General features: G+C 43.2%; 1 protein-coding gene across 1 annotated transcript in view; it reads left to right on the top strand.

Annotated features, from left to right (window-relative positions):
* Window positions 1–17,670, top strand: part of LCP2 (lymphocyte cytosolic protein 2) — a 51,676-nt gene that overhangs the window by 30,595 nt on the left and 3,411 nt on the right. Inside the window, exons 8-19 of the mRNA XM_003900500.5 lie at window positions 248–345; window positions 1,660–1,726; window positions 1,844–1,927; window positions 5,711–5,736; window positions 5,842–5,861; window positions 5,961–6,068; window positions 7,494–7,524; window positions 9,722–9,734; window positions 10,434–10,563; window positions 12,008–12,057; window positions 15,942–16,036; window positions 16,647–16,724. Of these exons, the coding sequence (XP_003900549.1) occupies window positions 248–345; window positions 1,660–1,726; window positions 1,844–1,927; window positions 5,711–5,736; window positions 5,842–5,861; window positions 5,961–6,068; window positions 7,494–7,524; window positions 9,722–9,734; window positions 10,434–10,563; window positions 12,008–12,057; window positions 15,942–16,036; window positions 16,647–16,724 (800 nt within the window). The remainder of the gene's footprint in view (window positions 1–247; window positions 346–1,659; window positions 1,727–1,843; window positions 1,928–5,710; window positions 5,737–5,841; window positions 5,862–5,960; window positions 6,069–7,493; window positions 7,525–9,721; window positions 9,735–10,433; window positions 10,564–12,007; window positions 12,058–15,941; window positions 16,037–16,646; window positions 16,725–17,670) is intronic.

Genomic DNA, 17,670 nt, shown 5'->3' with positions numbered 1-17,670 from the left:
TCGGATAAATACCTATTCCTGTGAAGTGCAAAGAGAGCCGAGCCTGCGTATAAGGAGAGTGACACAAACTAGGACAGAAAAAATGGGCAGGGAAGGGTGGGTGAGATCCAGGCTGGGTCTCCCCGTGGCTGGGGCTCCTACTGACACTGGTGTGGGCCTGGGAGTCCCGAGCTGCATATCTGTTCCTGGAGACCCCTGAGCTTGGCTCACACTCCCATTTCACTTTAATAACCTTGTGTTTCCACAGACCGGCCCCCCTCTGGGAAAACCCCCCAGCAGCCTCCTGTGCCCCCCCAGAGACCGATGGCCGCCCTCCCACCCCCGCCCGCTGGCCGGAACCACTCGGTAGGCCTCCTCCCGTTCTTTTACTTGGTGTCCACTGCAGTTATTTCCTCCGCCAGAGAGAAAAATAAAACTATAAACATCTTTATCTCATTCTAATTTTGTAAGAAAAGATTATAATGTTTTCCCTCGGCTGGGGAAATGCATACCCAAGCACTCACAAGTGTTTCTTTTCTGGGGTCAAATACTGGTGGTTTTTGTTTACTTCCCACTATTTGAGAGAAGTGAAAACTGTAAAATAAACCCAAAGAGAACTGAATTAAGCCCGTGGCACCTACTGGTGTTGCGTGGGCCTCTCGCCTGCAAAAAGACTTGCGCCACCTTCTGGCCGACACCTGAAATTCCAGGGACAGGTGCCTTCCGACCGGAGGAGACAGAGGTAGCAAACCCCGTTTTCTCTTTCTTCAAGCATACAGCCTAGCTCTTGTGAATCTGATAAGTTTCCAGAGTGACCCTGAGATGCTCAGACTAAGGAATTGATAGTTACGAATGTGTTCTCTTCACAAGTTTATCCACAAATGCATATTACCTTTGACATTTGAAGACCTTCTTTTGAGATTCAGGATTCACTTATTTAATCAGCAAATATTGACTGAGCAGCTACTATGTGCCAAGCAGAGTTCTAGGCATTGGGGATGAAGTGGAAACAAGATAAATGAGGTCTCTGCTTTCTTAAAGCTCAACTAGGGCTAGGGGGAGACAGGTCGTCAGATGGTAGACAGATGTCTGAAAGAGATCATTTGAGTAGTTATGTGTGGTTGGGGGGACAGAAGACCAGGTAACATGATGTTGTGGAGGGGGGAGGTGACAAGGAGCTGGGACAGAATGAGCCAGTTGTAGGAAGAGCTGGGAGAAGAACATTCTAGGCAGAGGGAAACAAGTGTAGGGATGCCAAAGAGGGCATGACCTTGAGATTTTCCAAGAACTGCAAGAAGATTCTAAGGTGGAGACCCCATGGGTACTGAGAAGGGATCACAGGAAAGAGTTGAGAGAGCAGACGTGGGCCAGCTCAGGCAGGGCCTTGCAGGACATTAACGAGTTTTAATTTTGTTTCTAATGTGGTAGGAGCCACTGGAAGTCTTATCAGGAAAGTGACATGCTCACTCCGCTGCCTGCAGAAAAGAGCTTGTGTGGCAGAGTCTAGAACAGGGAGCTCAGATAGGAGGCTACTGCAGTAGTTCAGGGAAGAAATGGTCATGGATGTTTTTAGGCAGAACATGAAGATAAGGAAAAGTGAGCAGATCCAGACAGGTTTTGGGAGTGCCAGGTCTTGCTGATGTATTGGAAATGCTTCCTAACGTTTGGATCTTTATGCAGCCACTACCACCACCCCAGACCAACCACGAAGAACCCAGCAGAAGCAGAAACCACAAAACGGCAAAGCGTGAGTACAAGGGCTGCTCTCTCTTGCCCTGTTCCCACCAGGCACTCCCCTAGCCCCACCCCATCCCCAGCCGACTGCTTTCTTCTTTTCATTGATGTCAGCCTTTTCCCCTTCCAGTCCCTGCTCCTTCAATAGACAGAAGCACCAAACCTCCCTTAGATCGTTCATTAGCTCCGTTTGACAGAGAACCCTTCACACTAGGTGGGTATGATTCACATTTAATGCATAGTAATAATGATAAGCTGTTATAAAGTGCTTCCTGCATGCGTTTCACATGCACCATCTCATGTAACTATGGCCACAATACTAGGAAATGGAGACTAGTAGAATCATCCTCATTTTACAGATGAGGAAACTGAAACACAAAGAGTACCTTCCCAAGATCACACAGCTACCAAGTGATGGGGGTAGAGACCTAAACCCAGATTTGCCTCATTAGAAAGCTCCTGCTCTCTGCTTCTGGGGGTGGTGCTGCTTCTCTATGTGATGTGTGTGATCTGTGTACAGAAATCCCGTTGTCCTTCAGCCAAGAGGCTTTGGGGTACAGAGAGAGGATCTGAATTGAGACAAGGGGGTTAGGGGAGCTGCTGTCTGCTGCCTTGCCTGCTACTTAGTAGCTCACAGACCACTGGGATGTTGGTTTTTCAGGGCTCAATCTCCTAATCTGTAAGGTGGATGTTCTGTACATAGAAAATGCTTTATAAAATCCCTAAGGTGCTATTCAAATGTCAGGGATGTTTTGGTTTTAGGTACACAATTGACCAAACTTGGGTATACCACAGTCCTTTTTCTTCACAATTTACACGGAATATTCTTGGATTGCAGTTACCTTCATGGGGAGCTATTTTCAATTCAATTCTAAAACTTAGCTACCATTTATTGAGCAACTACTATGGGGCAAGTGCTCTACATACTGCGAATACACCTACAGTATCTCTAATCCTCACACCAACTCAACAAAGGACATGCATTTTTATCCTCACTTCTCAGATGATAAAATTAAGGGTCAAAGAAGTTGAATAATTTGCCTACATTTAAACCCTCGTCTTTCTAACTTCTAAGTGGGGGCTCTTTTCCACCATATCACGCTGCAGTTGAGGACCCTGGGTTTTAACTTGCTGTGAACTACATGAGTCTGAGGAAGGAACTCTGCAACTGAACGGAAAGGAGCTCAGAATCCCAGCTGCCCCCCACCCCTTTCTTGGCTGTGCTCTGAGCCAGGCATTTAGCTTTCTGTGGCCTCAATCCCTTTTTGTCTGTCAGCAAAATGACTTTCAGTTCTTGGATTTGAGGCTGCTGCTCACTGCTCCGAAGTACATCACAGCTCTGCTGAGTCATGCAAAGCTGTGCTGGCTGTTTTGGCTTGGAATCGTCTGCTATAGAGAGCTGCGTAATTACATGGAAATGAAGACAGATTTGACTTTAGATTCCAACCCTGTTCACTGCCATGAGCCAAGACATCAGAAAAGTGGAACACTGACATCAAATCCTTCACAATCCCCTCCTGACACAAAAGTTATTATTTTAAAAGATTCTTTTTTTTCTATATTTAAAAACATTTTTAAAAGACACACTTTTCTGACAATTTCTGTTTTACCCTTGAATTAGGCCCTTTTCTGTGATGTTTTGGAAGGATTACTGACTTCTTAAAATGTTTACACTCCACATGAGACTTTTAACGTACTCAGAGAATATGTAAAAATTGGCAAATTTTAACATACTTATTAGAGGTTCCACCCCAAAGCAAAGTTTCATAAACAGCTTTTATACCATCAAAACTCTCCCCACTACCAGCAAGTTCCTTTTTTTTTTTTTTTGAGTCAGGGTCTCACTCTGTCACCCAGGCTGGAGTGCAATGGCACCATCATAGCTCATTACAGCCCCAAACTCCTGGGGTCAAGCAATCCTTCTTCTCCAGCCTCCCAGAGGGCTGGGATTACAGGTGCATGCCACCATGCCTGGCTAATTTTTAAATATTCTGTAGAGACTGGGGTTTCCCTGTATTCACCAGGTTGATCTTGAACTCCTGGCCTCAAGTGATTCTCCTGTCTTGGCCTCCCAACAGGCATGAGCCACCACACTCAGTGCCAGTAAGCTCTTCACAGTGAGGCAATATTCTTATCATGGGCCTGGCATATACTTGGTCCTTAAAGAATAAATCATGTTGTGAAAATACAACTCCACACCATTCGCCATAGGGCATTAGCTGTGCCTGGGTGTGGAAGGAAGGGAAAGAAAGGCGAGTTCACTAACAATCGTCAGCCCATATGACCATATCAAAGTCAAAATAAAAACGTAGAGGCAAATCTCTAAATTTGTTTTATTTAGGAAGAAAGAATTGCAATTTGGGGCAATTGGTCTTCAGGGTCTTCAGTATGTCTGAAGAACATAAAGAAGATTGGAGGTTTTATTGAAAAGAGAAGTGTTACATATCGCTCATTGACAAAGTTCATTGGTTATAGCCAGGCGCCGTGGCTCATGCCTGTAATCCCAGCACTTTGGGAGGCCTAGGCGGGAGGATCACGAGGTCAGGAGATTGATACCGTCCTGGCTCACATGGTGAAACCCTGTCTCTACTTAAAAAATACAAAAAAATTAGCCGGGCATAGTGGCGGGCGCCTGTAGTCCCAGCTACTCAGGAGGCTGAGGCAGGAGAATGGCGGGAACCCGGGAGGCGGAGCTTGCAGTGAGCCGAGATCGCGCCACTGCACTCCAGCCTGGGCGACAGAGCGAGACTCTGTCTAAATAAAAAGAAAAAAAGAGACAAAGTTCATGGTTCTGGGGGGCTGGCAAGTTTTGATTGGTGAGCGATGGCAGAGGGCAAATTAATCTTCAAGTGGCAGCAGATTATTTCAGCAACTACCAGATAAAAGTGGTTTCAGGTTACAGCAGGCAGTTTCAGCAGCCAACCTCGCACAGAATCACATTTCTGGAGCAATGATATGTGTCCTGAGTGCTTTTCCCTCTGGCTTCTCGACTGTTTTCCTTGGATGTGATAAAATTCCCAGTTTGTATGATCAGCTTTCACAATCAAGTGCCTGATCCTGCATACAAATTGTCACCCAATTCTTACGGCAAACCTATAGAGTTTTAATCTATAATCTTCATTTTAGAGATGATAACGTTGGGACTCAAAAACCTTAAATAACTTGCTCATGGTCATATAGGATTTGCTTCTAGACCTGGTTGAATTCTGTTAGTAATACTTTTATCACATTGAAGACAAAGGACATATTTATTCTAAGGGACTTCAGATAGAATACAAATTAAATTGCTTTGAATAACTTTGTGATGCAGAATTATCAAGTACACCTGGCATTTCTTCAGGGAGCCTGAATATCAACTGTGCTAGAAGAAAAGCAAAACAAACAAATACCAACAAAAACCAAGCAGACAGAAAAGATTTGCAGCATACCAGGAGAATCTCCTGAAATGCTCTCCCCAAGTTAAAAGTTTTTTACAAACTAAGTGGAGTGTTTCATTTAATTTCAAGTGTTTTACAGAACTGGATAAAAATTAACCTCTCCGTGGCAAGTGGGTTTATTTCAGATATGAAAAGAAAACTTAGGCTGCAGAAGAAATACTTTGACCAATTAAAGAGGCATAAAATCCCAAAGAAAACATGAATCCTTTTGATCATCAGTTATATAAAAGAAAATTTTTTTTTTTTTTTTTTTTTTTTTTTTTTTTTTAAAGCACAGAATCCGCAATACTACTGGTATGTACACAAAGCTGTGTGACCTTAAATGTAAATGGTCAAGCCATTTAATTTCTCTGAGCTTATAAACTTTGGTGCTCTGTAAGGGACTCTTCCTAGTCTAAAGTTTCTGCTTAAACCCCATCAACCCCCAAAATGCTTTGATGCTTAATCCTCGTCAACCTCCAAAAGGGTTCAGACATAGTTTCATCAAACTGTTTTTAAACCTCATGCTTATGAAGTTCTGAATTCATGGCCCATCTGCTGTCTGTCATTTTTATTTACAGGAAAGAAACCACCGTTTTCTGACAAGGTAAGCTGTGACCTTGATTTTTGGTTTTGCTTGTTTTTTTCGCATCTTGTCTTTATTATTTGAAAAGTGCTTGGACACTCATACATCTTCCCTCCTGTCTTGCAGCCCTCAATTCCAGCGGGAAGGTAAGAACGTTGCATCTACATGAGGGTACACGGGACACTCTGTAAAACTCTGCCTTGGCAAAATTTGTTTCTCACACATCTTTTTCCTGAACTCCACAGGTCTCTCGGGGAGCATTTACCCAAGGTTCAAAAGCCTGCTTTACCACCGACCACGGAAAGACATGAAAGAAGCAGCCCCCTACCGGGGAAGAAGCCACCTGTGCCAAAGTAACTGTCTGGTGTTGCTTGAGCTTGTCATTCGGAGTGGCCGACAGACAGGCTGTCCTGTGCTGACTCTGCAGTGGGAACCGAGGCTCCTTGGTGCTCCTGGGCTCCACGGTGCTCTGGGGCGGGGTGGGCCTTTTTTTTGCTGTGGCTTGAGGGATGTTCAGGCTTCACAGGTTGGCTATGAAGGATCAGGGTCTCTTTGAAGGAAATGGACTCTACTGAGAAATGAGTAGAGCGGCATCTAATCAAAGGCGTGGGTTGACTGCTGTTTTTAGAGATTCCAGTCAAATATTTCATTGAGTTTTCCTACCTCGTCATAGCAAAGCCTTCACAGTGCCTAGGAACTGTACTCACCATTTTATTTTTCAATACAGGTAGCAGAGAGGAAATGACTGGGGGAGGTTTTTAGGTCACTGCAAGTGTCTTCCTTACTGCTCAACCACATTTTATAATTGCAGAATACTGAGCTCTGCCTTAGTATTTTTAACTTTGCTATGAAGTAGTTTTCAGCCTATTTACCAAATGGCACACATGTACCTGGGGTTAAGGCCAACCTTGCTGCTTGCAAAGGATACAACCAAGGCTTCCATCTCATTTGTGAATCAGGGATCATAACTATCGCCCTTGCTTGGCTGTTGTGAGGATTAAATTAGGACCAAGGCTAAAGTGTGTGCCAAAAATCTCCTCAGTAATGGAGTTTGATAACATTTTAGTGTAATATTTTTAAAAAATCAAAATAAATGCAACAAACTCATAAGGAACAAAGTTCCAAAATTTTAAATAAACACAGGTTGAGATGATGATGTGTGAAGCAACAAATTGTCCCGCTCTCCCCCATCTCCCCAGAGAGGACATGATCAGCCCAGGCAGTGCCGATGCCTGTTGCAGCCCTAAGGCAGCTGTCCACAAATCTGTTTGACTGGCTCATTCATCTGGGCACACCGTATCAAGCCCCTTCTGGAATAGTCCCAAAGCAGCAACATTTTCTAATTGTGTTCTCTTTACACCTAGGCGGGCCCTGAGAGGGCTGTTTTAAAACAACAGCAAGGGAGAATATTACCGAAAATGTTTTCATTTCTTGGGAGAAACAACAGCTCAGTGAAATTTAATAGCTCCTAAAGAGTTAGTTTGCTGACTAAACCATATATATATATATGTATTATATATATACGCATAATTATCTGCTGCATTGGTTATGCAGAATAAAGGTTCGCCTAGCTCAGCTTGCAATGACGACGGAACGTTGAGTAACCGGATGTCCGTTCCACCCCTCTCCCCTGCTCCTTGGGGGTTTGTTGCTTCCCATCTTCCCTGGGCTCCGTGGGTTCAATTTCTCATTATTCAATGAAGCAAAACTGTACTCTGAGGCTGGCTCTTGGAAACGCTTCACGCTCAGTTCTTTCTCTTTGCCCTAATTCATTTCAGGCATGGATGGGGAGCAGACAGAAGAGAGAATGTAAGTACAAAATGTCAGTTTGTAAGTGCTTGATACAGGGAAAAGCCTCGTAGGCTCTGAGGAGGTTGGGACTCCCTCCACCTCGGCCTTCGTCCAGCACCTGGATCTGGTCCTGCACCCAGGACACTCTTAAGGGCTGGTGCCTCTGTCTTTGGGCCTTGGTCATTGTCTGGAGTCCATCATGCTGTGTTGTTTAGCTCATGTCTCTCTAAGAGCTCCCAGGGTGGCTGGGTTAACTGCAGCCCCATTACCAGGGGCTGGTAATTAGAGAGCGCAAGGAAAAGAAGAGGATAAAGTGAGGGATGCCCAGAAGTTTGGGCCATGCCTAAATTTCCAAGGCTACTGTCTTCCTTTTCAATACTTCCTCAACCTGAAAAAGAGGGGAAATAGCATTTCTTGAATGCCTATCACATGCACATTGCCATGCTACTTAAATATGACCAGCTGTCCCTTGTTTGCATGGGATGCTCTCAGTTTTAGCACTGAAAAGCCCCATGTCCCAAGAACTGCCTTCATCCCAGGAAAACCAGGAGAGTTGGGTATTACTCACTTTACATATGAGTATATTGAACCTATAAGGAAACATCTTTTCTCTTTTACGGAGAGGAAATTGAGGCTCAGAAGGAATAAGATACTCTTTGCAAATTGCGTGCTTGTAAAGAGCCAGGATCTAAGCCCAGATCTGCTGAGTTTCTCTTCACCATAAATCCTCTGAAGGCCATCAGACCCCTGCTCTCATTCAAGGGCTCAGCCCAAAAGTGCCTGCTATTTTTGCAGCTCTGTGCTAGACTCTGCGCTTCTTCCAATGAAGTGCTGAGATCTTAAGGAGACAGGTGCACCCACAACCGCACATGCCAGACAGCATGCAGTCATGGGATGCTCTGTGGAGCTGAGGGAAGAAAGTGTCCCATGTGGCTCAAGGAGCCAGCAGTGACTTCCTAGATGAGGTGAGATTTATGCTGGTCATTGAATGATAGGAAGGACACAGAGTCATTCTTAAAGAAAGCCCATAGGGATTCCCCTGAGGAGTGTCCTGAGCAGGTGGATACCAGTGCCCACGGAGGCTGCAGATAGTGAGAACAGTAGCTTGGCTGGAGAGATAGGGACAAGGCGGAGGTAAGGCTGGACAGTGAGGATAACATCACATTCCAGGTTCCTGGGCTCTGGAAGGATTGACACTTGTGCTTAGGAGAATCTGGGAGTTGTATTTTCTGGAACCAGAGGGGAAATACTTGCAATAGTATTGAAGAGTGATTTTGTCGTGTGGGGTTTGTGAGCCCATGTGCGTTTATTTATGCAGCTCTTTCCTGGGACTCCCAGTTGGCCAACTGAGATGAATAATTTTGACTGTGGCCTTTTTTGCCTTCTCTCAGTGTGTGGTAGGATTGTTGATGGCAAACTTTTATTAAAGAGCACTTAACATAAGCCAGGCACAAGTAGTAACTAATTTAATCCTTTTAACAACACTTTGAGAAAGATGCTATTTCATCACTACAGATCTGGCCTAACTAAACAAATTCAAGTTAGCCCTTTTGGTCTACTAGTTGGTGGCAACATTTTTTCTCTTCGAACCTCATTTCTTATCTGAGTAGAAGATAAAGTAGTCCCTCCCTTGTCTAATTTCCCAAGGTTGCTCTGAAGATAAAAATGGTGAGGATTGTAGATAAACCTTGTAAGCCACTGTATAAATAAGGTCTTATTGCTCTTAAGAAGAGTGACCATTGCAAAAGAGAGCCAAAAAGAAGGCTGAGCTTTGGTCGGACATATTTGGGGTTGAATCCATCTCTGTAACTCATGGCAAGCTAAGAATTCTTCCTTAGCATCATGCTTTTGTAAAATGAGGATGTAAAATTTTTGGAGGGTCACCACAGGAACTGAATGAAATCTTGTGTATGAATCTTTTGGACACATTGTAGATATTGTCAATATTATTTATATCTTTTAGGCACCTCAGAATTTATTTGATGCTAAGTATATGAGAAGAATCTCATACTGGAATGCCCTTAGATGATTGTTTGTATTAAGAAATTATAAACCACTTAGCAAGTTCTATTATTCTCCACAGTATATTTATTATAAGGATGTATAACTGCCAAAGACAGAAGCAGATACTTATTTGATGGAGAAATACAGTTTTTATTTTAAGAATTGTATTTTGATGATAGCTTAATATCTTTTTTTTCCTTCCCCTTCCCAGGATGAAGATGATGGTACGTTCGGAAACACATTCTTACAGCTTATAACTCATTCTTTCATTTTCCTGCTCAGGCATTCAAACAGAATTGTTTAGTACAGGAACCCCATAGAATCAATTACAAGTCTTAAATTAGTATTAAGTAGACTTATGTCAATTGGCGTACCGCATAACTATAGTACAATGGAATTACTTGGTTGGATTACCAAAGAAGACGAAATTCTTGTGTAACAGTGCAGATTACTTAATCATATCAGAAAATGTAAAATTGCATGCATGATTTGATGGAAAAATTTCTCACATTTATGTCTTCTAACACGCTTGGGTAAAAAATCAGTAACTACCAATGAATGAGATAGCATAAAATTTTGACTTTCATAAAACAAAACTTGTAAATCACTTCTGAAATTTATAAGGTTTCCAGCTGACAATTTTCTGCCAAGTTAACATTTCAAAAGTGAAAAACCAAATAAATGTGTATTTTAGAGTATTATCTAGATCTGCATCCCTTTGTAAATGGATTCTGTGGTGGTTAAGTCATCTAGAAACACCTTGAGAGCAAGATTCCATCCTACTACTGCCTAATTGGATGTGATCTGCTGGATTTTTGTGACCTCTTTATACTAGCTGTTTCTAACTGGGGGCAGTTATGGAATGTTTCTTAGTGAGAGCTGGGATCTGACAATCATATTCATTGTTTTCTACCTCTGCACAGTGCATCAGAGGCCTTTGCCCCAGCCAGCACTACTTCCTATGAGCTCCAACACTTTCCCTTCGAGATCTGCTAAGCCAAGCCCCATGAACTCTCTCCCGTCCTCTCACATGCATGGAGCATTCTCAGAAAGGTTTGTGGCTCTGTCGTGAAATTCTAGCTGAATATAATGTTTAGGTCCATCTAGTACTGAAGTAATGCCAGGTGGATTGAGAAAGAAGGAAATGATCAGGTTGATAGTAGGGTCTGAACATTTTGGGTCTTAAGACATAAAACCAAGCTGAGCATTTAGAAGGGTGTGTTAATCCACCAGTGTCCTCTGAGTCTCTGCTTGAGATGAGAGGGGTGAGGAATTGACTTCCTCCTTGATCCCTCCAGTAGAATGGGCCTTTTGGTAGAAAACAAAGAATATTTTCACTTTATGAGTTCAAAGAATCAACAAGGATTAAGAAACCCAGTTGGTCTAAGTACTTGAAGTTCATCTGCATCTTGGCTGGGGAGACTGAGAAAATGCGCCTTGTGCTTGGCTGGTGTTAAGAATTCATTGCAGTCTCTGTCCCCCTGTTTTCTCAGTAGCAGCTGTGTTTCTCAGGGCTGGTATGAGGCTGCCCAGGGGCAGAGGCATGAACAGGAGAAAGGTCCAGTCATTATCCCCAAACAAGCCCAGGGACAGCCTGTGGTGTTCCCCAAGTCCTCCAGCCCTGTGGGCTCACCTTCTCTCTTAATATTCAAGGAAAGAAGTCAAGATCATTCCCTAAAATTGTAGAAAACTCAAGCACCGACAAGGCTCATCCACCCCTGCCAACTCCTAGCAGGATTCTCACAATGTTTCCTCTGCCCTGGGACCCTCTGCCCCTGAGTTTCCACTGCTCTTCTCTCTCTTCCCCCTGGCCCCTGCTGCCCTGTCTGCTGACTCTCCTGCCGCTTTCCTCCACACTAGCCTGAACCCCATCCTTCATTCGCACAAAATCCCACTTGCACAAGGTTGCCGTGCAGGGCAGGCTTTTCCCAAAGGCTTGGACTGATGGGTGCAGGAGTTGCTGCTCAGCATGGAGGGAACAGACAGCATTTCAGGGCCCCCCTGGGCCCGCTTCCCCACCCCAGCCCTGCAAATACTATCACCCTCTGCTGCAGAGCCCACCTGGCCTGCACTTCCCTTCTCACCTGGCCTGCTCTCTCCTTGCAGACCCTAAGCCTGGGGATTCACTGCTCACTGAAGACATGCCTATTAATATAATTTCCGAGCAAAAGAAAAGTCCTCTGAGAAGAGGACTTCTATATTCTCCCAACTCAAAGAGCTCAAGTTGCAGCCAATGTTTAAAGTAACTTTTAAGTGCCCTTTACACAGTTGAATGTTGTTGTTGTTCTACTTTATAAAGCTTGTTAGACTTTGGCATGGTCCACAGTGGGATGTGGTGAAGTTCTGTCCCTGTGCCCAGCCCCCATGGTTTTGGGGGCAGCAGGGGAAGTGATACCAGATCAAGAAACTTTTGCCGTCTGGCTTCCCTAACCAAGCTCCCCTATCTGGCCCCATCACCCCAATCCAAATAAATTTTGTTCTTTTTCTGTCTCTTCAGTAACAGCAGTTTTCCACAGAGTGCCTCCCTGCCGCCATACTTCTCTCAAGGTTTGTACCCTGGGCTTTTGTGACCTGCTTCAGCCATCACGCCTTTATGACTGGATCCCTAACCTGTCCCAAAAGCTTTTGACAAGGGTTTTGTTGCTTCCAAAAAGCATCTGATTTCCTCATTCAACGTTTAATTCAGTGTCTGCCGTGTGTCAAGGGCTGTCAGACTGATAGGATAGTACCTAAAACACAACACACACACACACACATATATACACGCCCATACACACATGCACATATACATGCACACGCACACATACACACATACACATATATACATGTACACACACATATACACAAACACACACATATACACACATACACAATACATGCACACACATGCATATACATACACACATACACACATGGACACACCTACACACACTTCACCAGGAAGCCAGCCCTCATCCCCAATCTTCTCGTGCAGAACTTCTTCTCCGGCTGCTGTTTCCCTACAGACCTCGGAATCGTGCTTGGCTTTCTCTGCAGTTTTAGATTTCCATGATTAATCTGTCCATGGTTGTAAGTTGGGAGCATGTTCAAAATACAGACTAAGAGAACTTAACCTCACAGATGCTGATTCAGTAAGTCTGGAGTGAAGTCAGGGACCTGTGTTTTTAGTAATACCACCTCTGGATGTCCAGGATAAGTATTGGCTTAGGGTGTTCTGCAGCTTGAACATGCATACAAATCACCCGGGATTGCAGATTCTAATTCAGGAGGTCTGGGATGAGGCCTGAGTTCCTGAATTTCTAACGTATTCCATGCGACACTGTGACTGCTGGTTCATGCACCACTTTGAAAAGCCGGGGCAGGACTAATTTGTGTTTTTTATCCTTAAAGACTTGCAAGTGACAGGCACTTGGTAGGCACTTTAAAAATGCTTGTTGAATGAGCATCAAATGACTGTGGAAAGTTACCCAACTCTAGTAAGTAGATCTTTACCATTCCAGGAAACTGGCTTAGCATTGCCAGATTTTCCAATTTTTCCTCAAGAAAAGTGAAATTATTTAATGTTTAAATGTTGTCTTAAATTTAAAAAAAAAAATGCTGTGAAGAACAACAACAACAAAAAACACTTTTTGGCCAGGCGCAGTGGTGCACACCTGTAATCCCAGCACTTTGGGAGGCCGAGGTGGGTGGATCATCATGAGGTCGGGAGATCAAGACCATCCTGGCTAACGCGGTGAAACCCTGTCTCTACTAAAAATACAAAAAATTAGCCGGGAGTGGTGGTGGGCGCCTGTAGTCCCAGCTGCCCAGGAGACTGAGGCAGGAGAATGGCATGAACCCAGGAGGCGGAGCTTGCAGTGAGCCGAGATTGCACCACTGCACTCCAGCCTGGGAGACAGAGCAAGACTCCGTCTCAACAACAAAAAAACAACAACAAAAGCCACTTTTTTTTGCAGTCATGTTCAGTGTGTGCACAGGCCAGTGTGCATTCAGTAGAAAACTATATTAGTAAATTTGAATTGACAGCCTGAGAATCAAGAGCACATCTAAGGTATTCAGTTGGATGCATCATTCCATAGAGGGGCGAGATCCCACTGCTGACACCAGTGGCACCCACTAAGTTTTCAACAGTTTCTAAGCATTTGAGGTTATGGTGTCCACGTTCACCACATGATTTTCACAGTTTCCCACCCAACCCCTAATTTTTTACAATCCCCAAAACTCACTGTGTTTTGCAAACACACATTTGTGTTACCTTCTTGCCTCTGTAGCCATCTGGGTTCCAGACACATCACAGCAGTATTTTCCAAAGCAAGTTCCACAGATCTCCAGTTTTATGAGTCTGAGATGGAGCTTATTAATGCAAATAGTTAATTATTTCTGGAACATTAGCTTCATCCAAATTGATCCCTTTTGCCCTAAGACTGCCAGGACACCTGGTCCTCGGTCTTCTCCACTGGTTGCTCCAACATCAGAAGGGTAAAAGTTGTGTTGTGCATTGTCCAAAAATCTGTGACGACTCCCTTGAGAGTCTAGATATTAAGGGTGGTAGGCGACTACAATAAAACAGTGTATGTGCTTCTCTGTTGTGAATTATAACTCTATGACGCTGACCTGTAGGTACAGAGGCAGAAAGAGAATCATTTCTTAACTGTAGAACAGCCATGCAATGCGGGCCTTGGTTCTGTTACTCTCCTGTATTGTTAGGTTTCATTCATTCAACAAGCATTATAAAAGTGCAAGTGTTTGACTACAAAAAAAGTGGGATGGGGAAGGTCTGTCTAGGCACTGGGAACTTGAAGAAGGAAGGTACTGGCAGCTCTGGGCCAGCTTGTTTAGAAACAGGGAAGGGGCGTCTTAAATAATCCTGGTGATATGGCTCAGGAGACTTGTTTAGAAACAAGGAAGGACCATCATAAATAATCTTGACGATATGGCTCAGGAGGCTTTAGCCCTTCCAGGTGACTCTCCTCTCCTCAGTGGTGTAACAAGGTAGACATAGTGACAATCCCTGGTGTAGAACCACCAGAAGTACTTGCTAACATGCAGATTTCTGGGCCCTAGGTGCTTGAAAGTCGCCCAGTGATTCTGACTCATGCACAGTAACATTTGGTAACCACAGGTTTAAGTTTTGGCTTTGCCACTGATAGCACATGATTTGCTTAGCCTCTGAGCCTGTATTTCCCCATATGCAAAATGAAGACAATACCTACCTTGTAATGTTGCTGTGAGGATTAAAAAAATGTACACACAGTACCTTACTCAAGATCTGGGCAGAGTTGTACTGAATACATATTTGTTGAAGGTATTAATGAATGATGGATGAATAATTAAGAGAACATTCGACTCACAGAATTTTTCTGTCTTTAACCACAGCCTGGCACACAGAAAATACCCTGGGCAACCGCAATAAACACAACTAAACCTTTCCTGAGATTCGGAAACTTTCTCCTAAAGTTTCAAGGAATTGTAAATGAGAAAAAAGGGAGACATAAGTGCTGAGTAATTAATAGGTGCCTAACACAAACTTCCTGATCTGTAGAGCCTTCTATGTGAGTTGAACAGTTCTACCTGTTTAGTTAGAACAGCAGGTAGCAATCTTTGATTCTAAAAGCTAGCAATATTCTCAAGGTAATTTCATCTTCTCTTGGGTCACTTACATTTCTTTTTGTGGAAACATTAAGAACGTAATTATCTTCATTACTGCCTGTCCCTTCATCAGCTGTTGGGAATCCATTCTGCTGAGATTATAAGAATCTATGAAAGATATCTCTTGAGCATTCATTTTGATGTTCACACTCATTAAAAGAATTGCGAATTTTTTAGTAAAGGGATCTAGTCACTTTATATTATGTAACATGCACATTTAGAAAATCACTCCAAGTTGAGGTTCTCTTCTCAAAGTTTTACTGGCATGATTACAGAATGATGCCTGAGTAGCCTCCATGGTTTCAAACAGAAGAAAATTATTTTTGGGCCGGGCGCGGTGGCTCAAGCCTGTAATCCCAGCACTTTGGGAGGCCGAGGCGGGTGGATCACGAGGTCAGGAGATCGAGACCATCCTGGCTAACATGGTGAAACCCCCGTCTCTACTAAAAAATACAAAAAACTAGCCGGGCGAGGTGGCGGGCGCCTGTAGTCCCAGCTACTCGGAGGCTGAGGCGGGAGAATGGCGTGAACCCGGGAGGCGGAGCTTGCAGTGAGCCGAATTGCGCCACCGCACTCCAGCCTGGGCGACACAGCGAGACTCCGTCTCAAAAAAAAAAAAAAAAAAAAAAAAAGAAAATTATTTTTGAAGCCCTGGTTTCTTAAAATGCTAACTGTAGGACCAATCGCAAGGGTATTTTTGGGGGGGGGGCGGGGGATGTGTTTTGATAGCAGTAAACAACAGCTTACAGTAAATTAACTTTCGGAATTCTATACTGTTGAAGGCCCTAGCAACAGACCACCTATCAGAGCCGAAGGCAGAAACTTCCCCTTGCCACTTCCAAACAAACCTCGGCCCCCATCCCCCGCGGAAGAAGAGGTAAGAGAGTATATGTTTTTATTTTTGTTTGTTTGCTTTTTCCCTGGTAAAAGAATCACCAGAAACTCCCACTGAATGTTCTTCTATACTTTTATCTTCCGTTTGTTTTATTTTATTTATTCGAAAAAAAAGTTAAAGGAGAAGATCCAGATGAACAATATGTTCTTTTTCCTTGGCATTCTTTCAGACTCTTTCAATGGCAAACGTGTGTTTTGCATTAAACGGCAAGAAAAATAATCCTGTTTTTTATGTTTATGACCTTGATTCGTCACTTAACTGCTCGATAAACCAGTTTTTTTATCAAGCAGGTTATTATGCTAAACTGAAGAAATTACTGTATCTGCATCTTTCCTGATTAGAGGTTCCATACTGTAAGGAACACTTATTCACAGGTATTTTTGCAACCAGCGTCATGATAAAAGCAGTTCACACAAAATGTCTTCTATTTAGCCTCAGCTAAATGACTCCGAATGCAAATTAAGAAAACAAATGTTTCAAACCTCCTGGAATTGAGGTGGTGATTTATGGAAATGATTACTCAGAGGCTTTTCTTTTCACGTACATCTGTAACTGTAAAATTTATTCAGTTTCTAAAAATTTACATTTTCAGAATTCATTAAATGAAGAGTGGTACGTTTCTTATATTACCCGACCAGAGGCAGAAGCTGCTCTTAGAAAGATAAACCAGGTATTGTGCTATAGTTTATTTTAACATACTTATAAATATTAATGGCAGAGAAGGGAACTGACTTGTCCTGAGTACCCATTACAGGCTAGTAATTCTGCTAAGTGCTGTTGCTAACTGTGATACCGAGGAGACCCATTAGTGCCAGCTTCACAACTATCAGCACCCATAGCAGGGATTCCTAGGTTCGGGAATCATTAGGCTGGCAGAAGAATCTCAAGGCAGTCATTTGACTGGCAGAATCTTAGGAGATTTGATTAATGAAAGAGTTTGTCTTGTCATACGAATCACATGGTGTCAGAAGGAGACTCTCTTTCCCCCAAAGTTCCAACATTGTACCAGTTCTATCTTTCTCTTAACACAGATGTGCCATCCTTGTTGGTGTGAAAGGACCGATATTAAAGAGATGGCAGCAACTTTTTGCTTTTTGCCCTAGACGTTTCTAGCTAGTCCTTTAATACATAACGTCTTGAACGTATTTCCCGTAGCCAGTGCCGAAACCTTACCTTAAATTTATTTATCGGAAATGGGAAAGCAAAACTCTTTCATCTTTCACATTTAAACTCCACACCAGTAGTTCTCAGTAGTAGCTGCACATTTAAATCACCTGGAGAACTTTTGAAAATTCCGGATTCCTGAGTCTCGCCTTGAGATTCTAATTATTCTGGGGTGCTGTGTCAGCTCTGGAGTCTTCAAAACTTCCCAGGTAATTCTGATTTGAAGCCAAGACTGTGAATCACTGATCCAGAAGTATGTTTGTTTAGCAGAGATGTTCTGACAGGCTCAATTAACTTGCAACAAAAGGAACAAAGGAAAGCCATTATTGCCAACTCATGGCTATTTAAAGCTATCCTGATTTGGTATGAGGAGAAGGGAGTAGTTTAAAGGAGTCCTTTCCAATTAATTCTATCTTAATATTAGATCTTTATAGCATTAATATTATGTAGCA

The sequence above is a fragment of the Papio anubis genome, chromosome 5 (genome assembly GCF_008728515.1).
Source record: "Papio anubis isolate 15944 chromosome 5, Panubis1.0, whole genome shotgun sequence".
NCBI classification, from domain to species: Eukaryota; Metazoa; Chordata; class Mammalia; order Primates; family Cercopithecidae; genus Papio; species Papio anubis.
This window is presented reverse-complemented; position numbering and strand designations above follow the sequence as displayed.